This window comes from Euphorbia lathyris, chromosome 8 (genome assembly GCF_963576675.1).
Source record: "Euphorbia lathyris chromosome 8, ddEupLath1.1, whole genome shotgun sequence".
In the NCBI taxonomy this organism is placed as follows: Eukaryota; Viridiplantae; Streptophyta; class Magnoliopsida; order Malpighiales; family Euphorbiaceae; genus Euphorbia; species Euphorbia lathyris.
The window spans coordinates 30,674,886-30,700,513 of NC_088917.1; the positions used below are offsets into that span (position 1 = coordinate 30,674,886).

General features: G+C 33.9%; 1 protein-coding gene and 1 long non-coding RNA gene across 7 annotated transcripts; one reads left to right on the plus strand and one right to left on the minus strand.

Moving 5' to 3' along the window:
• The first annotated feature begins 222 nt into the window (after nucleotides 1-222).
• Nucleotides 223-4,639, plus strand: LOC136203686 (uncharacterized). 6 transcript variants are annotated; one of them, XR_010674946.1, is made up of 6 exons: nucleotides 223-585; nucleotides 1,365-1,423; nucleotides 1,515-1,605; nucleotides 1,798-2,499; nucleotides 2,668-2,779; nucleotides 4,469-4,639. It is a non-coding gene; the product is annotated as an uncharacterized lncRNA (long non-coding RNA). The 6 variants fall into 6 exon arrangements; XR_010674945.1 differs by having other exon boundaries at nucleotides 2,677-2,779; XR_010674944.1 differs by having other exon boundaries at nucleotides 1,798-2,277; nucleotides 2,378-2,779.
• Nucleotides 4,640-14,449: 9,810 nt separating this feature from the next.
• LOC136203797 (uncharacterized) lies at nucleotides 14,450-14,991 on the minus strand. The gene has a single exon (XM_065995031.1). It carries the CDS (start codon nucleotides 14,902-14,904, stop codon nucleotides 14,527-14,529), a length of 378 nt encoding a protein of 125 aa, XP_065851103.1. The 5' UTR covers nucleotides 14,905-14,991; the 3' UTR covers nucleotides 14,450-14,526.
• Between the last annotated feature and the right edge of the window lie 10,637 nt (nucleotides 14,992-25,628).

The window sequence follows — 25,628 nt, forward strand, 5'->3', positions numbered from 1 at the left end:
AACAATATTAATAAAAAAATAGCTAAACCATATTTAACAATTACATAATGCTAGTTCTTTTACCATTTTTAGAATGTTTTAAATATAAAATATAATTTAATGTTTAGTGTAATATAAAAATATAAAAATAAAATTTCATAAAAAAAATAATAATTTAATATTTACAACCCAAATATTGAAATAGGGAAGATGTTGAAATTGAAAACCCTATTTCCCCTTTTCCCAGCCCCTCCTTTATCCCGCTTGTTTTCCAATTTTCCCATTTTGGTTTCCCGCTCCCCTTTCTACCTCCCCCCTTTCTACTTGCCCTATTCTCCGTCTTTCAATTAGGCCAACAAAATCCCAAATTCTCCATTCACATTCTCTTCTAAGATAACCCATCTGCCTCGACTGCACTATAGTCACCAGCACTTGGGTTCATCGGCTCCCTCCTTCTTGTTGGCTTGCCCCCGCTCCCTTTCCTTTTGAGGCTTTCCGCAACGCAATCACAGCTGTAGTCCCTCGTCGATCTTTATTGAAGCCATTAGCCATTTGAAGCTCGATCCCTCATCTCTCCGTTAAGATAGCCGAGTCAATTTCATTCATGTAAGTATGAACCCTAATTTTATGGAATTGAAACTTCAAATGAGATTTTGACATGAAATATGGAATTCTGGGTGATTCGAGTAAACATATGCCTAAGAAACAATTGATGTTACCTTGATTTGTGTCTTTATGTACTTTATAGTCAGTCTCTAACTCGAACCCAGTAAATTGTTGCATTAACCCAACTCTTCTCACATGATTTAACAAACTGTCCTAGTTGTTTCTTATTTCTTCTATTGAGATGCCATTTGATCCAATTGTAAATGTAATTCTAGGCTAGAACTACTTTATTACATGATCAACGTGCGTATTGCTAATATTCTAAATATTTGCTTTTGTCCCTTTATGACACTTTGAACCAAAAAATTAGATTCAAATTACTTCACATGCATCAGAGCTATGCTCTCTAGCATAGCTTTGATCCATGTGAAGTAATTTGAATCTAATTGCATATACAAAGAAGTAAAAGATATTTAAGTTTTTAGTATACAACTTATGGAGTTAAAAAATCCTTTCTAAGATACTCCACCAACTATTTATAAAAATTCCATCTGATTCTACTTGTCAAGTTTTCATTTTATTTCATCAATTTGATGTGTTGTAGTAAGGAAGTTCCAAGAATTTCATTTATATGATCAATTTGATGCATTTAAAGGTTCAAAATGGTTATTTGGTATTGTCTTTTACTTTTAAAGTTTCTACATGGTAATCAAATGTCATGTAGATAAACTTGAGTGATTTATTAGTTGGCTGCAATCAATTTTGTTTGATGGCAACAGATAGTGCTCAAAGTTTTGCAAGGAGGGATAGCATCTTGAGAATTTTCATTGAACAATAAGTAAGATACTGCATACTTTATATGGGGAGAAAGTTCTTATGTGTTATCTATTGTCTCCTAAATAAGTCTAAAGCCGAGTTGTCTACTTTAGATCGGAAGAGGATAATCGATGCTGGCAGTATTTTACTGCAGTTGCCACTACCTGATTTGCGCAGTCTGTGCAGCCTTCTTGGTCGTGAATGGTACTATTCAGACTACTGATATCTGAATATTCTGTCTTGTTTTTCTTTTATAACTTGTGATGATGAGCAATGCACCGGTCATCTGTTTCTGTATCTTCTCTTTTCCTGCCCTGTTTTCTCCAGTTCTGTTTTTGTTGTTACAATGCAATGTAGGTGACAGTGAGATCTAATATTTTATGTTAACTGATTTAGGCAGTCTGATAAAGTTTATATGCTAGCTGGAGAAGTGCTGAAGCAGTTGGCTTCAGTGGCAACATCACACTGGAAGTTTGTTACATCTGAACTTTCAGTATTAGCTCATAGTTTAAGCAATTCAGTTGTTAGTGAACTTGTCACCCTGAGTAATACACATGTTGGGTCTCAGTTTTGGATCCATGGTTGGTGCTGATAGTCTTTGAGTGCTACAGGCACTCAGCTCACTTACCTCTTCTAGTGTTGATGAGAATGTGGCGCTGGAAGGTGATGAAGAACAAGAGGAGAAAATCATCATGTGGAACTTAATTGTTGCACTTGAGCCAATTGACATTATCGACAATGAAACAAGAAGAGAGAAATTGGGCAAATACAGAATTTCGGAGTTAGAACAACAGTCGTTGGCTATGGATTGGGCAAACATAGAATTTCAGAGTTAGAACAAGGAACAAGGAAACGATGGAGTTAAATGTGGATCTGGTAAGATCTTTACAGCATTTGGATTCTCTTTCCACAAAATGCTGCTCTCAAAACCCTTATTTCTTGTATTTATTTCTTTCCTAATATTGAAATTATCAAGTTCAGGTGAAACATAATCATCTGCTGAATGCAAAGAAAAAGAAATAGAAATTGTTACGAGTAGAACGCTCAAATGTGTCGAGGTCCCCCAAAAAGTGAGAGGGCAATGAATGCTGCTAGAAAGTACATGCCTAAAAATCCTTCTTTTGTGGTTATGTTATCTCGATATAATTTTCATAATACCAGACTGATAAGCCTTATATGTCAATGAATGAAGCCTTTCAGTTTTTCCATTGAAATAAGATATAGTTGTAGCTCATCCTACATTATATTGCATTAACTGCTGATTAGTTTTTCCAGGTATCTAAATGAAGCTCGTAGGCATATGAAGGCTAAGCTAAAGATTCGACAGGCGAAAACATCAAGTTGCTGATGGAAAGGAGCTTCCTTTTCACTGCATAAGGTTTCGTTCTTTATTTCTTAAATTCCATTAGAAATTGAATTGAGTTCCTCCAAAATATAGCCAAATGAATGTTTCCAACAAGGAATAGTTCTAGAAATTACAATTAATTTGCATATGAAAAATGGGGGAAATTTACACCATTGCCTGTTAACTTTGGTTTTACTTTCTTTACGACTATTTATTTCAAAATTCTTGAACTTTTGAGGTTTCAAGTTATTTAGGTGTTGGTTGGTTATGAGAGGTGGATGTTTATAGAGAATATCTGGAAATGTCTATTAGAATATACAACTTACAATTTCTAGATTATGATTCTTTTTTATTATTACTTGTTTGAAGGAGGAATGCTAGGAGTATGCAATCAAATGGGTGTTTCTGTTTGAATATGTCTGCTATTTCATTGTTGTTACAATTGTTTTTGTCTGCTTTTTGCTGCTGTTTGGATTGCTGCTATAGTTAAAGGATGTCCAACCTGTATCCATTTGGTGAGAACTTCATGCTGTGTTTTGTAGGATGTCAAACTTGATCTTCAGATCCATTTGGTGACAAATTTTCACCATGGTTATCAATAACATTTCAGTATCTTTCTTGTTGATTTAACAACAAAATCTTCATTGTTCTGTTCTTCATTTTTCCATGTCAACATGGTCAATGATTATTCAATGAGATAAGGTGCAAAAATGCCCCTAAAGTTTACACCTAGGAGCAATTTTACCCCTAATGCTTTAAATGGTGCAATTTTACCCTTGACGTAGGTAACAAAGAGCAATTTTGCCCCTAATGTGTTGACAAGTTGAGTCAATTGGAGAAATTATTCATCAAATTATCTTCTCGGTAAAATTGCTCTTGGCTGTCAACATTAGGAGTAAAATTGCACCATTTTAGACATTAAGGGTAAATTGCTCCTACCCGTAAAGGTTAGATGCATTTTTGCACCTTATCCCATTGTTCAATATAAATGGCCTCATACAAGTGCTTTTCAAGTTATGTGAGTTAGAACTGCAAAATAATTTCTCCGTTGAATTCAATAGTTAAAAAAATAAAAGGTACAATCCTACAAATAAAGAAAAATCTATACAATTTCTACTCTTCCATTTCCATATTTGGTGATTCAAGTGGTTGTCTCTGTTTGAAAATGTCTGCTATTTCAATTGCTATTATAATTGTTTTGTTCTGCCTTTTGTTGCTATTTGGATTGATCTTATAGGTAACAGATGTCCAAACTGGATCCATTTAGTGAGAACTATATGCTGTGTTTTGTAGGATGTCCAAACTGGATCCAAATCGGGAGGGTATTTTCTAGTACATTTGATATTGATGTCTTGTTGACATATGAAAATTGGCTTATATTTGAAATAACTCTTAACTCAGTATTGAAAATATTTAGTTTGAAGTTTTGGAAATTGGACATGTTTCCTTTATGTGATTGATTACCTGTTTCCTTTTTACAATAGTCTTATTTCATGTTTTCAGAAATAAGGCAAACACTATATGAACACAATGTATATTGGTCTGTTGTTTTCTCTTTTCTAAAGTTAAAGGTTCATTTGAGTTTCAATGCATTAAGTTTTGTTTATTATCAAACTATTGCATTCCCCGCAATTATTTGTAGGTTTAATCACAACCAAATGTACCTTTAAAGCTGATAAGATTATAATTAATTTTCTTTTATTTTTCTTTCACTTTTAATAGGTGAATGAAGACAAGAAGAAAATGAAATCGTGATCATGTATAGTTGAACGATGTTATTAAATTGCTGGAACCTCGCTATTTTTTTTTGTCCATTTTGTAAAGCTGTTTTCAATTTTTGTAACTAATATAATTTTATTATTAATGATATATAATTATTAGTTTTAGTCTCTATATTAATTTTGTTTTGACAATTTATTTAAATTCATTTACATTCTTAATATATACAATATTTAGTAATAAATATCTAAATAAATCAAATAATAATAAAAGTAAAAATGGTAATGGGGATATTTGTTTATGTAAGGGATTTTATTTTTCCATATAAAGTTAGAATTGTGGGGTATTCATATTTCCCCACATATAAGTAGCAATATTAGTGGGGAAATGTTCCCCACAAAAAACATTATTATTTGTGGCGAAATGCAAATCGCCACAGAACAATATGATAATTAGTGGGGAAATTTTCCCCATAAAAAGTGGGTCTAGTGTGGCGGATCGGAATCGCCACAGAAAATAATGTCTTTTTGTGGCGAATTTTAATTTCGCCACAATTTTGTCTCTACTGTGACAAACGAAATTTTCGCCAAAATTATCTTTAACGTCGCTCTAACAGTGGCGATCATGTGGCGAAATTTTTTTCGCCACAAAATGCCTTTAGTGGCGAAATTTGGACTTTCTGTGGGGAAAAAATTCCCCACAAAAAAGCTGTTTTCTTGTAGTGATACCTGAGCAGAAGTGGATTTGTGAGAGTCCGGGTTAAATCCCGGGCTCCAAGGAATAAAGCGCATAATCCCCGGCCTAAGAGCAATGGCACCACGACTCCAAACAGATTGGAGAGTCTCTCCGGACGAAAGAATGATGTGGTAAAAACCTCTACCCAGAGAAATCAATTTCCAATTAGGAGAACAACCCCAAATAGCTGAAAGTTTGGCCTTCAAGTCCGACTGCTTCCAAGGAGATTCCCCTTTAGCAAGAGTGATACGGCCGATAATAGAATGTTTACAAAGATTGAGCCTTTCTTTGTAAATATCTTGTTGTATTTTGACGGTTTTAAAACCGCCTTCTTCGGATATAAAAGATCGATCCACAGGGGGAGGAACATCCAGAGAAAAAGCTGCAGAAGTAACATTACCAACAAGTGTAGCCGCATAGGACCTAGGTCCAGCAGAGGGCCCTGATCCCGAAGGAGGACAAATCGCAGCATTACTAGATCCAGGCAAGACATTTTTCAAAAAAGAGGATCTAGAAAAAAGATGAGCAATGGAACAATCCATCTCCATCAGATCTACAAGAACCGACCAAACAACTAGCCTCACAAACCCAAGAAAACAGAAACTGTCAAACCGAACAAAATTTTGAAAACACAGGTTTGCAAACACCGACGCCAGGTGAATCCGCAGTGAAGAAAAGGAAAAGCGGTGGCACAGTGCAAATCACCAATTAGATATCTCCACCAACAATTCTTTTAATATTTATAATTCATGATTTAATAAGTAAGATATTTTCCTTTTCTTTAATATATTATGAAAATAAGATTATTAGTTACTGCACAGCAAGCTAAAATCATTATAGATCTGAAAACACCAGCAGCAGGGCAAGACCGGCGGCAGACAGTGGAGAGCGGTCCGACGACGGCACGAAAGCAGAACAGACGGAGGAGCGGACGGCGGAGATCTGCGACGGAACGAACAAATCCGCGCGAAAGGTCGACAGATCCGCGAAGACGACAGAACCGTGAAGGAGATCCGCGAAGGACCAACGGAACACACCACAGAAACGTAATACGCGGCGAAGAGAAGTTAAACGGCACAGAGCAACGTCAGCGGCGACGGTGCGGCTTCACAGGGCAGCGGCGGCGGCAGCGGCAGCTGAGCGGCTAAGAAGGGAGCGGCCCCAAACCCTAGCAGAGCATCGTTGAAGAAGAAGCTCACAGTAGTAGAGTTCAGGTGTCGTTACTTTTTTTTTTAGATTTATTGTTATTATTGATATTGTTTTTGTTGTTTTTTTATTATTAAACTTTAAATTGATTTTTATTCATATCATTATATAAATTAATTTTTAATTTTCAAATATAATCAATGTAAAGTAATAAAATGAAATTAAGGTAATGAAATGAAACTTTTTTTAATTTTTAAATTTAATCAAATTAAAAATAGTTATTCTAAAATGAGGTAATAAAATGAAACTTACTTTTTTTATCCTGACTACCCATATCATTTATATATCAAAAATATATTAAACATTAGAAAGGTGGGAATCAAACCCTTATCCTCTTTAGTTGGAGAACAAGGCACTACCATTCTGCTACTTTGAATTTATTTACTATACTTAAAAATAAACTATTTATTTATAAAGTTAAAATTTTTTTTGGGCCCCCCTCCGACCTTGGGCCCTAGGTCGGCGCACCCCGGGCCTAGGCCTAGGGCCGGCCCTACACTATTGGACATACCATCAAAGCAAAATCATCTTGTCAGAGAAGAAAGCAAGGTTGTACGTAGGTTAGAAAGTAAGTTACATTGATACCTCTCGGGTGATGCGATGTCGTTTTGCTGAAATTAGTTTAAATGCTTTTTTTTTGCTTTCTTTTTTGAGAATGCGTTTCAATGCTTGTTAAATCACACGAAATCAGTGGCAGATGTAGGGGTCAAAGGAGGCATTTGCCCCTTTCATCCCATAAAAAAATATTTAATTCCAAAACGATGCTGTTTTGGTTCCCCTCAAAACGACGCCGTTTTGTTTTATGGGTTTTTGATATAAAAAGAAGGGTTAAGATGCAAAAATACCCCTAACATTTTGATACAGATTGAAAGCGATAAACGAAGGTTTTAATCGTAAACCAACAAAGAGGTTCTTCTCTAGCTAAACTAAAAGGAGTGAATCCCAATATAACAAGGTAAAAACCTTTGATTCTCAAAGAGAATGATTTTAGATTGATAAAAAGTTGCCCTATCCTTACAAAAGTGGGGGTTTAAATACATCCCCTAATGATAATAAAGACCAGGATTACCCCTACTAGGGTTACAACAAAGCGGTAGACAAAAGGGTAAAATAGGTAACACGCCCAGACAATTCGTACAGAGGTGCAGGTACAAAATGTCAGGGTAGTTGGTGATTTACTTCGTGAGGAAGTAAGCCTGGGGATCCTCCTAGGAATGGAAGTTGATACGCCATCTCTTATAATCTGAGATCCGCCCCTCTCGTATACGCCTGGATCCGCTCCACTTGTGCATACCTAGGATCCGCCCTGATAGGTGCTTGCGTTGCTTGTGTGGCATGTGGCGTCGGAGGATCCGCCAGGGCGTGTTTGGGCGGTGGCCCTAGTTAGGATGTCCGCATCACATTTTGGGTCAGGAGCAATTTTACCCCTAACGTCTAAAATTATGCAATTTTATCCATAATGTTGGAAGGCAAGAGCAATTTTACCTCTAACATTGATTAATTGGGTCAATTTGAGAAATAATTTATCAAACTGTCTTCTCGATCATGAATCTTATCATCTACACTTCACACATGCGTTATTTTATCAGTAACAAATCACAAACATATGTTGGGATGTGAAAAAAATAAGAAAACAATATTAAAAATATACTGTCTTTTGTACGAATTAGATTACTAGTAGGTCCAATTTTATAAATATTAATCTCCAATTTTATTATTAAATTACAAAAAATATTATATCCTTTTTTTTAGAACAAATTGATATGCAATTGGTGCAAAATAAAGGAAAAAATGACTGTATTTTATAATAGTGTCTGAAATTGATATAAAGTCCTTATGTTTTTTCTTAACATACTAGTAGGTCCATCCTATTATTATAAGGTCCTTAAGTTTTATTTTAATCAGCTCTTTAGTCCTTCCATGTGTTTTTGTAGATGAAAGTCCAAATTACCCTTAGTTATTTATATAAAAAACTTATTTTTTAATTTCAAATTTAATCAAAATAGTTTTAATAAAGTTTATGAAGTATATATATACCGGAATTTATGTAATTGTATATACTAATCATTAAAAATATATTTTTATTCTCTTAAAAATTTATTTTTTTAATATAATGTCTTTAAACTAGCATTAAATATTAATAAATTTTTCAAAAAATCATTTTTTTTCATTTATAAAATTTATTAGAGATAAATAAAGATTACTTTTTACAATTTATATAGTTTTGCTCTTATTCTGATAATTTTTGAAATATTTTTCATTCATTTTTTTAGTCAATAAAATTTAGGCTACTAAATTAAATTTCTATAATTATATAAAATTTAATAAATTAATTATTCAACATTGTAGAGATTATGCGGGAAAATATATATTGTAGAGACTATGTAGGAAAAAGGAGAAAAAAACATAAAATAGAAAAAATAGATGTTTTATTATTAAAATATAGAATAAAGGGTAATTTTGGTATTTTGAAATTTATTTGGTATAGTTTGACCATTGACTCAAACATAAGGACTAAGGAGTTGATGAAACTAAAAACTGAGGGACTATATAATTATTTCTAAAAACAGAGGGACTAACTAGTGTATTAAGTAAAAACTCATGGACTTTATAATTATTTACCCATTTATTAATATTAGAGGTAAAATTGCTATTGGCTACAAACATTAGGGGTAAAATTGTACCATTTTACACGTTAAGGGTAAAATTGCTGCTGACCCAAAACGTTAGGGGTATTTTTGCACCTTAACCCTAAAAAGAAGCAGTATAGGTAGAGCCAGCAGATCGTAGATGTCAATCGCCACCTCGTAATCGTCGATCTACCTAGCATTACAAGTTTTTTTTAGTTTAAGACATTTTGTATCGAATAGCAATTATGTACTAAAGTATATTTTTTTCAATTAATACTATTTTGTCTAAAAAAATTTATATAAAATTTTGTCCCCCTCCCTCAAATCCATCAAATGACCAAACTAAATGTAAAACTAAAAAAAAAAAAAAACGAAAGCATGTAGAGCCCAAGTGCACAAAAGAAAACTCATGCTAAAAGATACAAAAAAAAAAAATTCTAAATGACAACTAATGAAATTGAATGGAGCGATATATTATTGAAAAATTTTGGAAAAAATTCCAAATTTTCAGTTAAAACTCTTCAATTTTACAGGTTTTTGTTTTTTTGGGTAGAAAGAATCAAATGATCGGAATATTATTTCAATTTTATCAAAACTAGTAAAATGAAAAATCTAAGTATAAGTTATCTTTGAAGTAAATCCAAATAATATATTTTTTTTTCCCAACAAAATAATCATTATTATTTTGTTATATGCTATCCTTGAAGATTAACTATGGAGCTATTTTAAGCCAACTAGTCCAACCGTAATGAATTGAATCTTTACTTGTCAGGTTTGAGTTTTGATTTCTCACTCCATTAAAATTTAATCCTTTAAGATAATCTGTAAATTTTATTTTAAATGCTAAAAACTGTTCGAGTTAAACCAAAATGTTGATTTTTTTTCGTCGGGGTGTGAAATTTAAATTCCTGCCTGAATTCTACGTACTGGAGATCATTTATCATGTAATCATTTGACTTCAAATAAGGAAAGAAAACATAATTGAAAAAACAAAGTAATTTCCTAAATGAAAACCTGCCTCTTGTATTATGTAATTCTGAAAGAAAACATAACATAACAACAGTGTCATAAATTGGAAATAGATTGACGACAAATTGGACAAGCAAAATGATTCTCCAACCAAATATCAATACACTTAAGATGAAACATATGATTGCACGAAGGCAATATTCTGCACAATGCTCCATCTACATAATCATCTAAGCAAATCACACATTCTTCTTCAAAATACTTTGGTTTCTTTTCATTGCTGTCATAGCTTATTGATGGAAGTAATTTCTCTATCTCATTCATTCTTTCGTTTCTTTTCTTCATCATAAAACGCATATTCTGGCTATAAGTTTCTTCAAGATTCATCTCTATATCTTGCTCATACAGGAATCTTGGAAGATTGTATAATTCCACATCTTCGAAATTATAATTCTCATTAACTAATGAACCGATTATCCGTTCGAATAAAAGGTATAGAAAGAAGAATACTTTTGTTATGGCAAAAATGAAGAAGAAGGTTGCCACGAATAGAATCACAATTAAAAAACATATCACCAGAAATATTTTGGGGTGAAAACTGGGTTCGTCATTTTCTGAGATTAAAGAATCAAATGTTTGAGGAATCATAATTAATGAGATTAATCAAATGATTTTTCTGTATTTTTTCTATGTTTCTAGATTAAGGCTTGAATTGATTTACTCTTGCTCATCATGTGATTATATACAATTAGAACGAACATTAGTTTGAAAACTGTAGTGATCAGGCAAATAAACGGAATTAGACAAAAGAAATATGTAATTTTGATGAGAAACTAAGTCCAACTTGTAGACTTTTATTTATAACTAAAATCTTAGCTAGCTATGGTATCATAGGTTTGATTGTTACAACATATGTATATTTATCAAATTCATATATGTTGTTAAAACTAAAATCGGATTAGATTAATTATATTATCATGAGACAATAATCTAATTATAGAATTGTTTCAACTATATGACAAACTTTAAATTTGTATATCGAAGATATAAAAAGATTCATAAATTATACATATAAAAGATTATAATTAAGCTGCAAATTTAGCCATATATATTTTATTAAAAGTATGGATTTACGGTCCTACTATTATACGTAGTTTTATCTAGTGAAGGTAGAAGTTAGTTTGAGTTTTGTGATGCAAAAGATCAAAAAATGTTTTGCAAAATTTCTAAATGACGGATTTTTAAACAAACTGAAATGTTGTATTTCTAACACGTAAGGGTATTTTTGTCATTTTTAAAAAAATGGTGATGTGGAAACATTGAGATTCCTCCTAGAGGAGGTGTCCCCCTCTCGGAGGAGGCCCAAGCCTCCTGAGACGAGGCCAGGGCCTCACCTTCCCCTTTGCCGCATCTTCTCCGTTGGGGACTCTTTCACTTCCCAAGAGAGGGGATGTTTTAGAGAGAGATGAGGTGTTTTTTTTATTTGAAAAGACAAATTTTATGGTATTTAAGGCCCCAACGGGATAAAATCAAGGTACACTGCTTCAGTTAACTTTGCAACCTCAAATAATGTAGTCGAATATGAGTCATTGTTGCAGTGAATAAGGAACGTCATCAAGAAGGATCCGACAATCCTGGAAAGCGACTCAAAATTGGCAGTCAGCCAGCTAACAAGTAATTACGAGGATGAGGAGAAATCATGAAGCACTACCTTTCGCTGGTCAAAGAGCTCATGCCTCTGGGAAGCAACAAGATCGTAGCCTAGAAGTACGAAGGATTCCCCCGAGAGGAAAATTTCGAGGCAGATAAGTTCGCTAAGGCAACGTTAGTAGTAGACGGTTCAAGGACTTACCCCCACTTGATAGAGGAAAGAATCAAGTCTAGCATTGACAGAACAAAAGTTATGATCATTGACATAACAAAGGTGCATAAATGCCATCAAGCATGATCGGGCAATCCTAAAAAGCGACTCAAAACCGGCCGGCAATCCTAAAATCATGAAGCAGTACCTTTCGCTAGTCAAAGAGCTCCTGGCTCTGGAAAAGCAACAAGACCACCGTCTGGAAGTACTAAGGATTCCCCGATAGGAAAATTCCGAAGCAGTCAAGCTGGCCAAGGCAGCATCAATTGTAAAGGGTTCAAGGACTTGCCCCCACCGGATAGAGGAAAGAATCCAGTCTAGCATCGATAGAATCGAAGTTATGGTCATTGACAAAATAAACGAGTGGTTTTATCCTCTATTGAGAAAATATATGATCGTTGCAGTAGACCATTTCACCAAGATGGTTCAAGTAGAGCCATCATCCAACATTACTTCCACTCAAATCATTAATTTCGTGAACATGTAAATCTTAAGCAGGTTCAACATCCCTCACACTATAATTACAGACAACGAAAAAAAGTTGGATTGTACGGTTTTTAGAAACTACTGCAAATACCATTTCATGGGCCTAGAGGACAACCATTTCATCTCTGTTAGTACTAGATATACAGGCAAATATGTTACTCTTAATTATTCACAACAATCAATGCGTAGAATTAAGCCATCCAAAGCAAGTGCGTCAACCATAATCAAAAAAACAACAAATGTATTTTTTTCTTTTTTTACTTCAAAAAAGAACAATTACATTTGTTGTTATAGCTTTTCGCAGGTGACATTAATATATTGTATACTAATGTTGAGCAACCAATTTGAATCCAAAAATTAATTTTAAAACCAACCTATTTCTTGCCAAGTTTAGGCAATTATGAAGATGCCATAAATGGAGTATTAGGTAGGGACCAAATTGAATACGTTCAAAACAGTATAATAAATACTTAATTGTGGCCACATGAATTGCAAGAATTTCCAATTCTCAGATGACCAAAACCAAAACACATCACTTCAACAATTCATTATATTATTATATTTACTCAAAGATTTTTTAATCAATCCAAAACACAAGTGGCCAAGAAATATCCAATCACCGACCATTCATTCCCCTTCTTATTTTCTTAACAAGATTGACAATATCTATTCAATTTGGCTAAGCCTAAGGTTATTCTTCGTATGTAGACCTATTTACTAGTATACGGTCTTGTCCGCTCTTAAAAGTTACCCGACTTGACCCATTATTGTACGGGTTGATCATAGTGAAACTAGTCATAAGATTTGAGCACATGTGAAAATTAGCGCAACTCGATTGTATATAGATTACGTTTATAGTGGAAAGTCTAATCAATTGAGTTTGGTTCTACTGGTTTGATGCACTTCACCTGGTTAATAAATTGATGACATATCACTTTAAATAATATTTTCACTCTTAAAAATTTGAATTTGAACATACATTTTGTATATTAGACCGTTCAAACTCGAAGCTGACTTGTCCAACTATTGTTTAGGTTAATCATATTGAAATTGGTTTCAAGACTTTGAGTCCATACGAAAATTAGTATAACTGGATTATATATAGATTACGTTTTTAATGGAATGCCTAATCAGACTACACTCGAGTTTGGTCCAACCTACTTGATGCATTTCACCGGATCAATAAATTGATGACATTTATCACTTTATTAATATTTTCGTATTATTTTTTATTGGTTAAAGTGTTAAAGAGGGTCAAATGTATTGAAAAGTTGTAGAATGTTGTTTAACAAAATTGGTCTGACATGACATGATCTAAACAGTTCGCATACTAATTTGATTTGGGACCAATATAGAATCTCTCAAATTTATTAGTATATGACACATATAATTTGATTAAGTGAATGCATCTGAAAATTTCCCCTAACTAACAATGTCCATATTCCTCTAACACATGCAATGCACAATCGGCCAGTCCAAAATATCAAGACATTCTACATTAGTTTCAAACTAGACTAATGGAGAAAGATCTTATACTAGGATTCATGTTTCTCTATGTCACATGAAGAATTCCTATACATGTTTGGACACGTTTTGACCTCACCTACGAAAACAAAATGATATGGCATTCCATGACGTATAAGGTCACACCACACATAACATATAGGTATTTTCCATTTGACATGGAAATCCAGAACACCTATAATTTTTCCTAGTGTGGAACCATTATGATGCTGCCACGTAAATATTGATGTGGCAGCGTCAGAACGGTCTAGAACCCGTCTGCTCAAGGACCATATCAGAAATTTTGCAGTCAACTTGTGTAGGGCTTACGCTTACCTCAACACATAGTGTTCTTTCTTCCATGAATTTTCAAAGCAATTTCCAAATCTGGAGTACTTTCCCAATCTGCCATTCTTTTGTGGCCCATTCAAAAGAATACACAGTTGCCACTTTCATTACCTCTATTATTCTTTTTCTGTCACTCTACATTTCCATATATATCCTTCCAATTACATGAATTCTCACACGAAATTTTCAATACCATATCTACCATTTTAAGTTTCAAGTTCCATTATAATGTTTGGTTTAATAACAAGAAAAGAAAAAAGATTTGATCTTAGTCAATTTAAATGAGAAAATCAGCACAGAAAACAACAAAACACCATTGTTACTCAACAACTCTCAGATCGAAATAACGAAGCCCTTTTACTGATAGAATTCGAACGAATAGGTCTCGGAGAATCCAAACGCCGGCGAAGAATTCTTCCGATTGCAGAAATAGGATGCTCAGTTTCGTTTGGAGGAGTGGAGGATTTAAACTTGTTAAAGAATGAGATATGCCTGTTCAAAGCTTCTTCAACGGAAATGAGTGTATTTGATCTTAAAACCTCATCTTTCACAGCCTCCACGCAGAGCCCACAAATCCAGCGGCCTTGGTAGCGGTCACGGACATGAGAAATATAAACGGCGGTGCAATCCTCTGTGAATCCGCAGGAGTGACATTTCACTGATTCTACTGAGGGAATTGATTGAGTTTCTGCCATAGCCATTGAAGATTGAAGATTGAACTCAACACTCTCTCTTCTACAAATGTCTGCGTCTCGTATCCTTTTCTATGTTTTTTGTTTGGGAATTTATGTGGTGAGAGACAGAGATATCAGAAAGGTGGATTTTATACATGGGTGTTACTGTTTTTGTCTCCATGGTATTAATTAATTATTGTTTTAGAAAGTTGGTCAAATTTTGAAATATATATAAATTATATATATTTTTTTTGATAAATAACTATAGCAAATGTAACTACAAAATACTAATATATTAAATGGGTCAAAACTTTAATTAAGTGGGTCATAACAATCATGTTGTTAAAACCGGAACAGTTAAAAATTTGAAAAAAATAGAGGAATTTACATGTAAAATCATGTTTGATATTTTTTTTACAGTTAAGGAAAGTGGTTTTTTATTTTTATCAAAAACTCATATTTCTTTTTTACTTTTGTCAAATTACAGCAGTTAATCAAATTTGAAAACAATTTGAGTAGATTTGACAGTTATTTATTTTACATTTTAAGAATTAAGTTATTTTTTTTTTTTTGACAAAATTAAGTTATTACTTTTAATGTATTCATAATAAGATTTTATAGTATAATTAGGTTGTAATTATTATTATGATTCATGACTTTCATGTAACTTATCCAAAAAAAAAAAAGAATCAAAGGTCAGAGATTTAATTGGAGTTCAACGAGAATTTAATTGAGGTTCAAAAATCATATAAAAATCATATTTTTATTCACATTTAATTTTATAATAAAGTATATCATTAACTATATTTATAAAAGTTATATTAATATAATAACATTTAATTTATATGAAAACATATATTTTAAAATATCAAATTAAATTGGTTCAAAAAATATCAAATTAAATATCTTTCAAAAAAAATCAAATTAATAAATTTAATATTAAAAAATATAAAAATTAAAAAATTTATATACTTTTTAAATTAAATAGTTATTATTTTTATTAATATTACGAACACTTAAATAATAAGAAATTTTATTTATAAAAAAATAATAAGAAATTATAAATAATAGAATTGTTATGAATAAATTAATGGATGTCCATAAGTATAACCACTGTAACTCCTCATTCTTTAATGTTGTAACTCTTCATTCATTAAGGTTGTAACTCTATATTCCTTAATGTTTGTAACTACATAATTTATGTTCTTATGTAACCTATATATATAGGTTTCTTTGATGTAATACAATACAAGTAAAAAGGTCATTGGTTTCGCACATATCGTACACCAAAGCATCTTGTTGATCTTTATCAACAAACATTGAAGCAAAACAACAAGAAAGAAACAAATCTTGTGTATGAAGATGACGAAGATGACTTTGATAGTAGCAATACAACCCTGAAGGTTGATGATTTCATTCCCCCCAAGGATATAAATTAAACATAGCAGTAGTAGATTATTTATTTTGGATGTTTAAGGGTTACACTAGGATCTCTTTATTCTTATGACTTTATGGATTTGTGTTAAACTATGAGTTTATGATTTTATGAATTTTGCTATTATGAATGCATGAGATATGATTGAACTTGACTTATTCAAATTAATTGTCTGTATGTGACTGTTATTTTATTTATTTGAAGAACATGGATAGTGAAGTTTGACATTATGGAAGGCTCCGGAAGAGCTAATATATTATTGCCTATAGGAACGAAATTTGACATTATGGATGCATTGTAGTCTTCCAAGTCTCAAAGAAATTTATTGAGTTTTAAAGATATTCGTCAGAATGGATATCATATTGAGACAATAAGTGAAGGAAATGTAGAATACATTCAAATCACAAGTATGACTCAAGGCACTAAACATATCGTTAAGAAATTACCTGCATTCTCTACCGGATTGTACTGTACTAAAATTAGTACAATTGAATCATATGCTATAGTAAACCAGAAGTTTACTGATAATATTACTGTTTGGCATGACCAGTTAGGCCATCCGGGTTCAATAATGATGCGAAAAATAATCAAAAATTCATGTGGACATTCATTGAAGAACCAGCAGATTCTCCCTAATGATTTTACATGTGCTGCTTGCTCACAAGGAAAATTAATAAATAGGCATTCACCAGCCAAAGTTATACATGAATCTATCAATTTTCTGGAACGCATATAAGGAGATATTTATGGGCCAATTCACCCACCGTGTGGATCATTTAGATATTTTATGGTTTTAATCGATGCATCGACTAGATGGTCACACGTCTCCCTATTATCAACTCGCAACCTGGCGTTTGCGAGATTACTTGCTCAATTGATTAGATTAAGAGCACATTTTCCAGATTTTCCTTTGAAGGCAATTCGCCTTGATAATGTTGGTGAATTTACTTCACAAGCTTTTAATGATTATTGCATGTCCTTTGGGATAACTGTTGAACATCTTGTAGCTCATGTTCATACACAAAATGGCCTAGTCGAATCGTTAATTAAACGTTTACAATTGATTGCTAGACCATTACTTATGAAGTCCAAACTCCCAATATCAGCCTGGGGACATGCTATATTACATGCAACATCATTAATTCGCATCAGGCCAATAAGTAATCAACAATTCTCCCCATCACAATTGGTTCTTAGTCAAAAACCAAATATTTATCATTTGAAAGTTTTTGGATGTGCGGTAAATGTTCCAATTGCTCCACCACAACGCACTAAGATGGGTCCTCAAAGGAGGATGGGATGTTGGATTTGAATCCCCATCAATTATTAAGTATCTTGAGCCAGCTACTGGAAATTTATTTAAGGCTCGATTTGCTAACTGTCATTTTAATGAGTCAATTTTTCCAACATTAGGGGGAGAAAAGAAACAGCTGGAAAAGAAAATTAGTTGGAATGAATTATCTCTGTCTCATTTTGATCCTCGTACTAAAGAATGTGAAATAGAAGTTCAAAAGATAATTCATTTACAAAACTTAGTGAATCAATTGCTAGACGCATTTTCTGACCCAAAGAGAGTGACCAAGTCACATATTCCAGCTGTAAATGCTCCAAATATAATTGATGTCCCTGAAGGACAACATCAGACTGCTAATGAGTCTCACAGACGCATGAAGCGTGGTAGACCAATCGGTTCCAAAGATAAGAATCCTCGGAAAATAAAAGGAGCAGAATTTGGCAATGGATTTTCCGAGGAACCAAATAGAAATGAAGGATCTCCTGAAGAGACCATACACATGAAAAAGAATGAAATTCAGGTACTTGAGAATGAAGAGATCTCAATCAATAATGTCATGTCGGGAATAAAATGGAACTGAAATAAAGTCGATGTCGATGAAATTTTTTGCATGCAATGTAGTAGTTGATGTTATGGATAAAGATGAGGATCATGAACCAAAATCCATTGAAGAGTGTACACAAAGTAATAATTGGCCAAAATGGAAAGAAGCAATTGAGACAGAATTGAAATATCTTGCAAAGAGAGAAGTATTTTGACCAGTAGTCCGTACACCTAAGGGTGTAAAACCAGTGGGATATAAATGGGTTTTTGTGAGAAAAAGGAATGAAATTTGTAAAATTGTGAGATATAAAGCACATTTAGTTGCACAAGGATTCTCACAAAGACCTGAAATTGATTATGAAGAAACCTATTCTCCTGTGGTGGATGCAACTACTTTTCGGTTTCTCATAAGTCTGGCAATAAGAGAAGGACTTGGTTTACATTTGATGGATGTAGTCACAGCCTACTTATATGGGCCATTGGATAATGACATTTATATGAAAGTCCTAGAAGGATTTAAATTTGCAGAAGAAACAAAATCTAGTTCTCGAGAACATTACTGCATAAAGTTAAATAAATCTCTTTATGGATTGAAATAATATGCACGTGTATGATATAATCCTATTTGTGAATATTATTGGAACTCCTGAAGAGATTCCAAAAGTAGTGGATTATTTGAAAAAGGAATTTAAGATGAAAGATCTTGGAAAGACAAAATTTTATCTTGACTTACAAATTGATCATAGTTAATTATGTATATAGTTCTTTGTTTGCTTGTTTACATGTTCATTGCAATTGAATTTTATGCTTGTAATGAACGTAAGTGGTTAGTTATATGCATGATTTTATTGTTTATATGCTCACTCTTATCTGATTGCTAAACTTGTAATTGTCGTGTTTGGTTGGTTGATGTGTCAAGCTTGTGGCAATAAATGACTAAGTGCTATTAGTATTTATTGTTATTAATGATAATTGAGATTGAAATGTGATTGATGGTTGGTATGTAATTATTTGGTTATTAATTCTATTTAAGTGAATTAATTATTTATAATGGTTGTTCGATCACTTGGTGAAAATAAAGATCTTTTTCGACCTCGAACAGATAAGGAAGAGATTCTAGGTCCTGAAGTACCATATCTCAGTGCAATAGGTGCACTAATGTATCTTACTAACAATATGAGGCTAGATATTGCTTTTTCTGTCAATTTGTTATCCAGATATAGCTTTGCATCTACAAGAAGGCATTGGAATGGAATTAAGCATATATTATGTTATCTTCAAGGAACTATTGATTCAATACATTTATTCACATATGGAAGTACAACTATATCTTGGCGCTCTACGAAGCAAACTATTACAGTTACTTCCTCAAATCATGCTGAGTTAATTGTTATTCATGAAGCAAGCCGAGAATGTGTTTGGCTAAAGATCGTTAACCAAAGCATATACGAGAATCATGTGGTAGATCATCAGATGAAGGATCATCGACTACAGTATATGAAGATAATGTAGCTTTCATTGCTCAACTGACGGAAGACTACATTAAAGGAGACAGAATAAAACATATTTCACCAAAATTTTTCTTTACCCATGATCTTCAACAGAATGGTGAAATCAGTATTCAGCAAATTCGATCAAGTGACAATCTGGCAGATTTGTTCACAAAGTCATTACCTTCTAAGAAATTGGTTTACGGTATTGGAATGCACCGTCTCAGAGATCTTCAGTAATACTGCGAATATGGGGAGTAATTATTATACTCTTTTTCCCTTAACCAATGGTTTTGTCCCACTGGGTTTTACTTGGTAAGGTTTTTAATGAGGCAGTCCCCTATTCGCATGGATGGACATCCAAGGGGGAGTGTTATGAATAAATTAATGGATGTCCATAAGTATAACCATTGTAACTCTTCATTCCTTAATGTTGTAACTCTTCATTCATTAAGGTTGTAACTCTGTATTCCTTAATGTCTGTAACTACATAATTTATGTTCTTATGTAACCTATATATTCATAAGCCTATAAATATAGGTTTCTTTGATGTAATACAATACAAGTAAAAGGACAAGTGAAATACAAGCTTACACTCTCTCCATTGTTCTTATTCTATTGCATGTTATTTTCCTTGTTTGATAACAAGAATATATATTTTATAATTCAACTTAAATTATTTAATTTATTAGATTTTTAAATTAAATTTGTATGTATTTAAAATTTAAATACTAATGAAACTTTATTAATATTAAATAATATTTTAAGTTATTTAGTTATAACATATGGTTATTTTTTTTTAAAACAAAAAAACAATGCATTAATGAGCCAGATTATGGCAAAATTGTAACAATAAAACAGAAACAAAACTTGGTAATAAATTTAAAACAGAAGGGCAAGTAGATAAACGAGAAGACTGTGCTAACACATGTGCCATCCCATTCGCTTGCCGCCGTATCCATTTGACCGAGTAAGAGTCATTTGATATTAGAATCGATCGTATTTGAATAATTCTATCCCCAAATTCAGAATCATCAACAAAAGTAGAATTTATTGCATCAATTACTTGTTTAGCATCAGATTCGAAAACCACATTTCTTATTCCATCAACTTGTAGCCATTACATAGCTTGTAATAGAGCTTCGGCCTCACATTCTCGTGTTGTCAGACAATATAACAGACCCGCATATCTCCCTATTACAAACTGCCCATGTGCATCTCGTACTGCTGCTCCCATCCCTGCATGACCATCAGTGTTAAAACATGCAGCATCAACACAACATGAGAGAAATCCTTCCGATGGTGGGTGCCAAGCCGTGCAACCAGCAGATGAAATATTTCCTGCTACTGTACTTCCGATCTGCTGTTCTCACGTACCAGTCCGATTTCTCAAGGCATTTGCTTCTGACCAATCATTAAGTACTGTGCAAGCTTGAGCCACTATTTGATCTGTTGTACGAATATCATACTGCCAAAGACGGGTATTTCTAGCCTGCCATAAGCTCCAGAGGTGCATCAAAAATGTTTTCACAATTTTTTCCGGTGCTACTCTAATCATATTATGAAACCATGATGTCAAGTTCTCAGCCACTGCCGCCTCCGCATTAATTCGATCCAGAAGTCCCGCCTTCTGCCACACTCTTATTGCTCCTGTACATTCAATAAAAAGATGTCATCCATCCTCCCAAGGGTCGTTACATATCACACAAGTACTACATACTTATAACCTGCGTATTTGGAGATTCACACGTGTTGGGAGACAATTGCGTGCTAGTTGCCAGCCAAAATGTCGGACCTTGTGTGGAATTTCAGTACCATAATTTTTTCCAAGCACCCTGAACATGAAATCTCTCTCCTGCTTCTAGCGTTGTAGCCAGTCGGTAAGCACTTTTCACTGTGTAACGTCCTGAAGAATGGGATTTCCATATTAACCGATCCTCACTAGTCAAAGTACCAACAGACCGCTTATGAATTTCTGTAATATCTCTATGCTCGAAAATTTCCTCCAACAGCTCTTCATCCCAATCCCTGGAATTATGGATAAACAAATCATTGACTTTCAAATACTCCAACCCTTCCACCATAGGGGTTCGTATATAGCCATCCTCCTCATCACGCAACCATCTCTCAGTCCATACATTTATTGATTGACCGTTTCCAATTTTCCATCTGATTCCTCCTTTAATGATTAGTTAGGAACTCCAGATACTTCGCCATATAAAGCTTGGTGAATGCCCCAATGAGGCCCCCATAAAATCCCCTCTTAGATAATATTTAGCTTTGAAAACTCTACTAACAAGCGAAGCTGGATTGGTAAATAACCGCCATCCCTGTTTTCCCAACATAGCAAGATTAAAGGCCGTGAAATTTCAGAAACTCAGTCCTCCCAACAATTTTGGAGCACACAATTTTTCCCATGCCATCCAATTCAGTCCTCTCTCACCTGACTTTTTATTACCCCACCAAAATGAATTCAGCATTCGCTGTAATTCCTCCGCCGTCGATATAGGGAGTAGGAATACACTCATGAAATAGATTGGGATGGCTTGCCTTGCTGCTTGAATAAGTGTAGCCTTACTAGCTTTTGATATTCCTTTTCCTCTTCAGCATTGTAGCCGCTGCCATAAACTGTCTCTGAAGTGTGCAAAGATTGCTCGTTTCGTTCTACCCACCAACGATGGAAGACCCAGATATCTTCATGTATTCAACGGACTAGTAATACCCAAAATGCTAGAAATTCCCATAGCTAGGTCATTTGCCACATTTCTACTTAACATGATTCCAGATTTTTGAAAATTTATAGCTTGCCCCGAAGCTAATTCATATGATCTAAGTAATTTTTTTAAGACTCTACTTTCAGATATGGTAGCCTGACAAAATAAGAATGCATCATCCGCAAAGAGCAAATGTGAAATCGCAGGCGTCCCTCTCTTAACTCGGCAACCATGCAGTAACCCCCTATTCTCAACTGCCTTCAATAATGACGTCAACCCTTCAACACAAAGCAGAAATAAATACGGTGACAGTGGATCACCTTGGCGGAGTCCTCTTTTTGGACAAACAGGACCAACCAATCGATCATTTATTCTAACCATATATTGCATAGAAGATACACAATGCATTATCAAATTAACCCATTTATCTGCAAAACCCAACTTAAGCATCAATTCTCTTAGATAATTCCAATCCACTCTGTCATATGCTTTACGCATATCAACTTTTAATGCCACACTACCTTCTTTCTTAGCAACATCATTGTTAATGCTATGAATAAGTTCAAAAGCGATCAAAATGTTATCATGAATAGACCTCCCTTTAATAAAAACAAATTGATTTTCAGAGATAATTCCAGGTAAAAGCATTTTCAATCTATTTGCTAAGACTTTGAAGAAAATTCTAAGTATAACATTGCACAGTGCTATTGGACGAAGTTCAGTCATAATAACAAGATTCTCACATTTTGGAATGAGAGTAATGATAGTATTATTAAGCTCAGAGGGGAACATACCTTGATCAAACCATGTTGACCCAGCAATGAAGATATCATCTCCAATTATGTCCCAGAATGTTTGATAAAAACCTGGATTAAATCCATCAGGTCCTGGAGACTTATAAGGATGCATATCAAATAAAGCTTTCTTGAATTTATGTTTTGTCAGTGGTCATAGTAATTGCTCATTATCCCGATTAGTGATGCGTGGCTGCATTAAATCTACCACTTCACTCCATTCACTATTACTGTCAGAAATAACTGATTCAAAATACTGTATTGCAATCTGGTCCATCCCATCTTTATCATCAACCCATTCTCCCGCACTGAGCCTTGTTAAACTGTTCTGCTTCCGCCTTCCATTAGCGAAAGAGTGGTAAAAACGAGTATTCAAATCTCCCTCTTGAAGCCATAAGACTTTTGCTCTCTGTTTCCAGTGGTCTTCCTCTTGAACCATAATTCTCACATACTCAGCCCAAGTCGACTCATACTCATCACTATTACTTGGACCTCCCACATCACGTAGTTGTATTAACTTTGCTTTTAATTGTTCAATTTTCTGACAAAAATTGGCATCACTACTTCTGCTCCATCTCATAAGCACTTCTTCCACATGCGTTAAACGCGAACTCAGTACCGTTCGCCTATCTGATCCCCATGCCTCCTTAATCACATTCCAAATCTCCTCATCCCTTAGCCATCGTTGCTCGAATCTGAACTGTTTTCACCTCGGAATAGCTAAGTTGGTTGACGTATGCAAAATTATTGGGGAGTGATCTGAAGTGGGTGTTGGAAATTAGGCTAAGGTATAGCAGCGGAAATATAAAATTTTTAACATATTTCCATTTAACCACAAGATCCGTTAACCGTTATTTCATATAAATAAGGATAAGAAGAAATACCTTTTAGAAGTTCTATCTACCGTTGCAAACGAAGTGCCCACAACTTCAAAAGAGATAGAAACTGTCTACCAATCTGCCCCTATCCGAAACAGACCTTCCAGACCTCCGAACGACAATCCCTTCGGTGGAATCGTGGAAGAATATGTCTAGAAGCCCCTGTCCAAAACTCGCGACGATCCGACGGTTCAATCTCCGGGAATCCGCGAAATCGTGAACTGACCTGATGTAGGAGTAGTAAAATGAATTTCTCCCTTTTGTTTGTTTTTCTTCTTCGAGTTCCCAAACACGAAATAAAACACGAGAAGATTAATTTGGAATCAACCGTTGAATAGCAACCAAAGTAGATTGCCTCTAACTAATCAACACAAGATCAAGGATAAAAGAAATAGATGAAAATTAATTGATCAAACGAAGCCGTAGAGAAATCTCGTCCTCGAACTAGGGGTGTCGAATTTTCTCTCTCTTGGACTAGGTGAATTTCGAAAATCACAAGTAGGGTATGGCTTGCTTGGATTTCGAAAATCTCAAGGGAAGGGGTATTTATAATCTCTTGTATCTAATCCATATTTAGATAGAATTAGGTTACTGAATAGGAATTCCATTCGGAATAGAATTCCTAATTATTATCTCACTACATATCTAATATATTAAGGATAATAATAATAACCTTATTGGATAATAATAGGAGTATATTAATCTAATTAAAACTCCTAACTTAATTATCTCTTAATTAATTTAATTCATATTCCTAATCTAATTAGGATTAACAAAATCAAATTAATTATTCATGTATATCACTACATGAATTTCGACTCCCTTATGTCCATGGGCCTTATTGGGCTCAATTGGGCTTTTATCAATTAATTAACATCTATCTCTCTTTTAGGTTCCAAGTCTTATGTGTGATCCATTAGGTTCTTATTGCTTCTAGCCGTATGCAACGTTATTAAATTAATTTTCAAAGAATTATATTTAATCTTTGCATAAAGGAATGATGTACAGAGTATGTGATTAGCAAGTCCGTAATCATTCCCCCAGAGCTATAAGAAGACAGGTTGATTCTGTCGTTAACCTTTCCGTATTAGTTACAGTATAATTCGATCCTTTATCAACTACATCCTTGAACTGAATCTTATGACTATGGGTGATATCAAGTCACATATAGCGAGACGTTCGTTTTACTTGTACAGGCCGAGTCAACTCAAAAAGATAGGTTAAGTGAAATCTGTATTTCTTACTTTTACGCTATCACCTTACAAGGATTTAGAGTCGAGTCTTCCACAAGCGATCCATGGATGTATCTCCCATTTATCGGGAGTGATAAATGCTCAATCCAATATATAACGACTCCGCAATTACTTCCTGTGATACCCAATGTCTACTGTTCACACCCTAGAGTCATCTCTGTTAAGGATCGTGTTACACCAGAGTCAAAGCATCACATTCCGTAATCCAGAATACCAATTAATATTCCTTTGAGTCTGAGGATTAGTTATACCTATTAATACCAATGAGATGAACAGGTGACAAGGATGAATCTACCCATCCTGTTATCTCAAATCGGATCCCCAATCCTAATGAACAACGTTTCATCAGA

Bases quoted from the DNA above. Each gene is read 5' to 3' on its own strand.
- LOC136203797 (XM_065995031.1), bottom strand. From the start codon at position 14,904: ATGGCTATGGCAGAAACTCAATCAATTCCCTCAGTAGAATCAGTGAAA.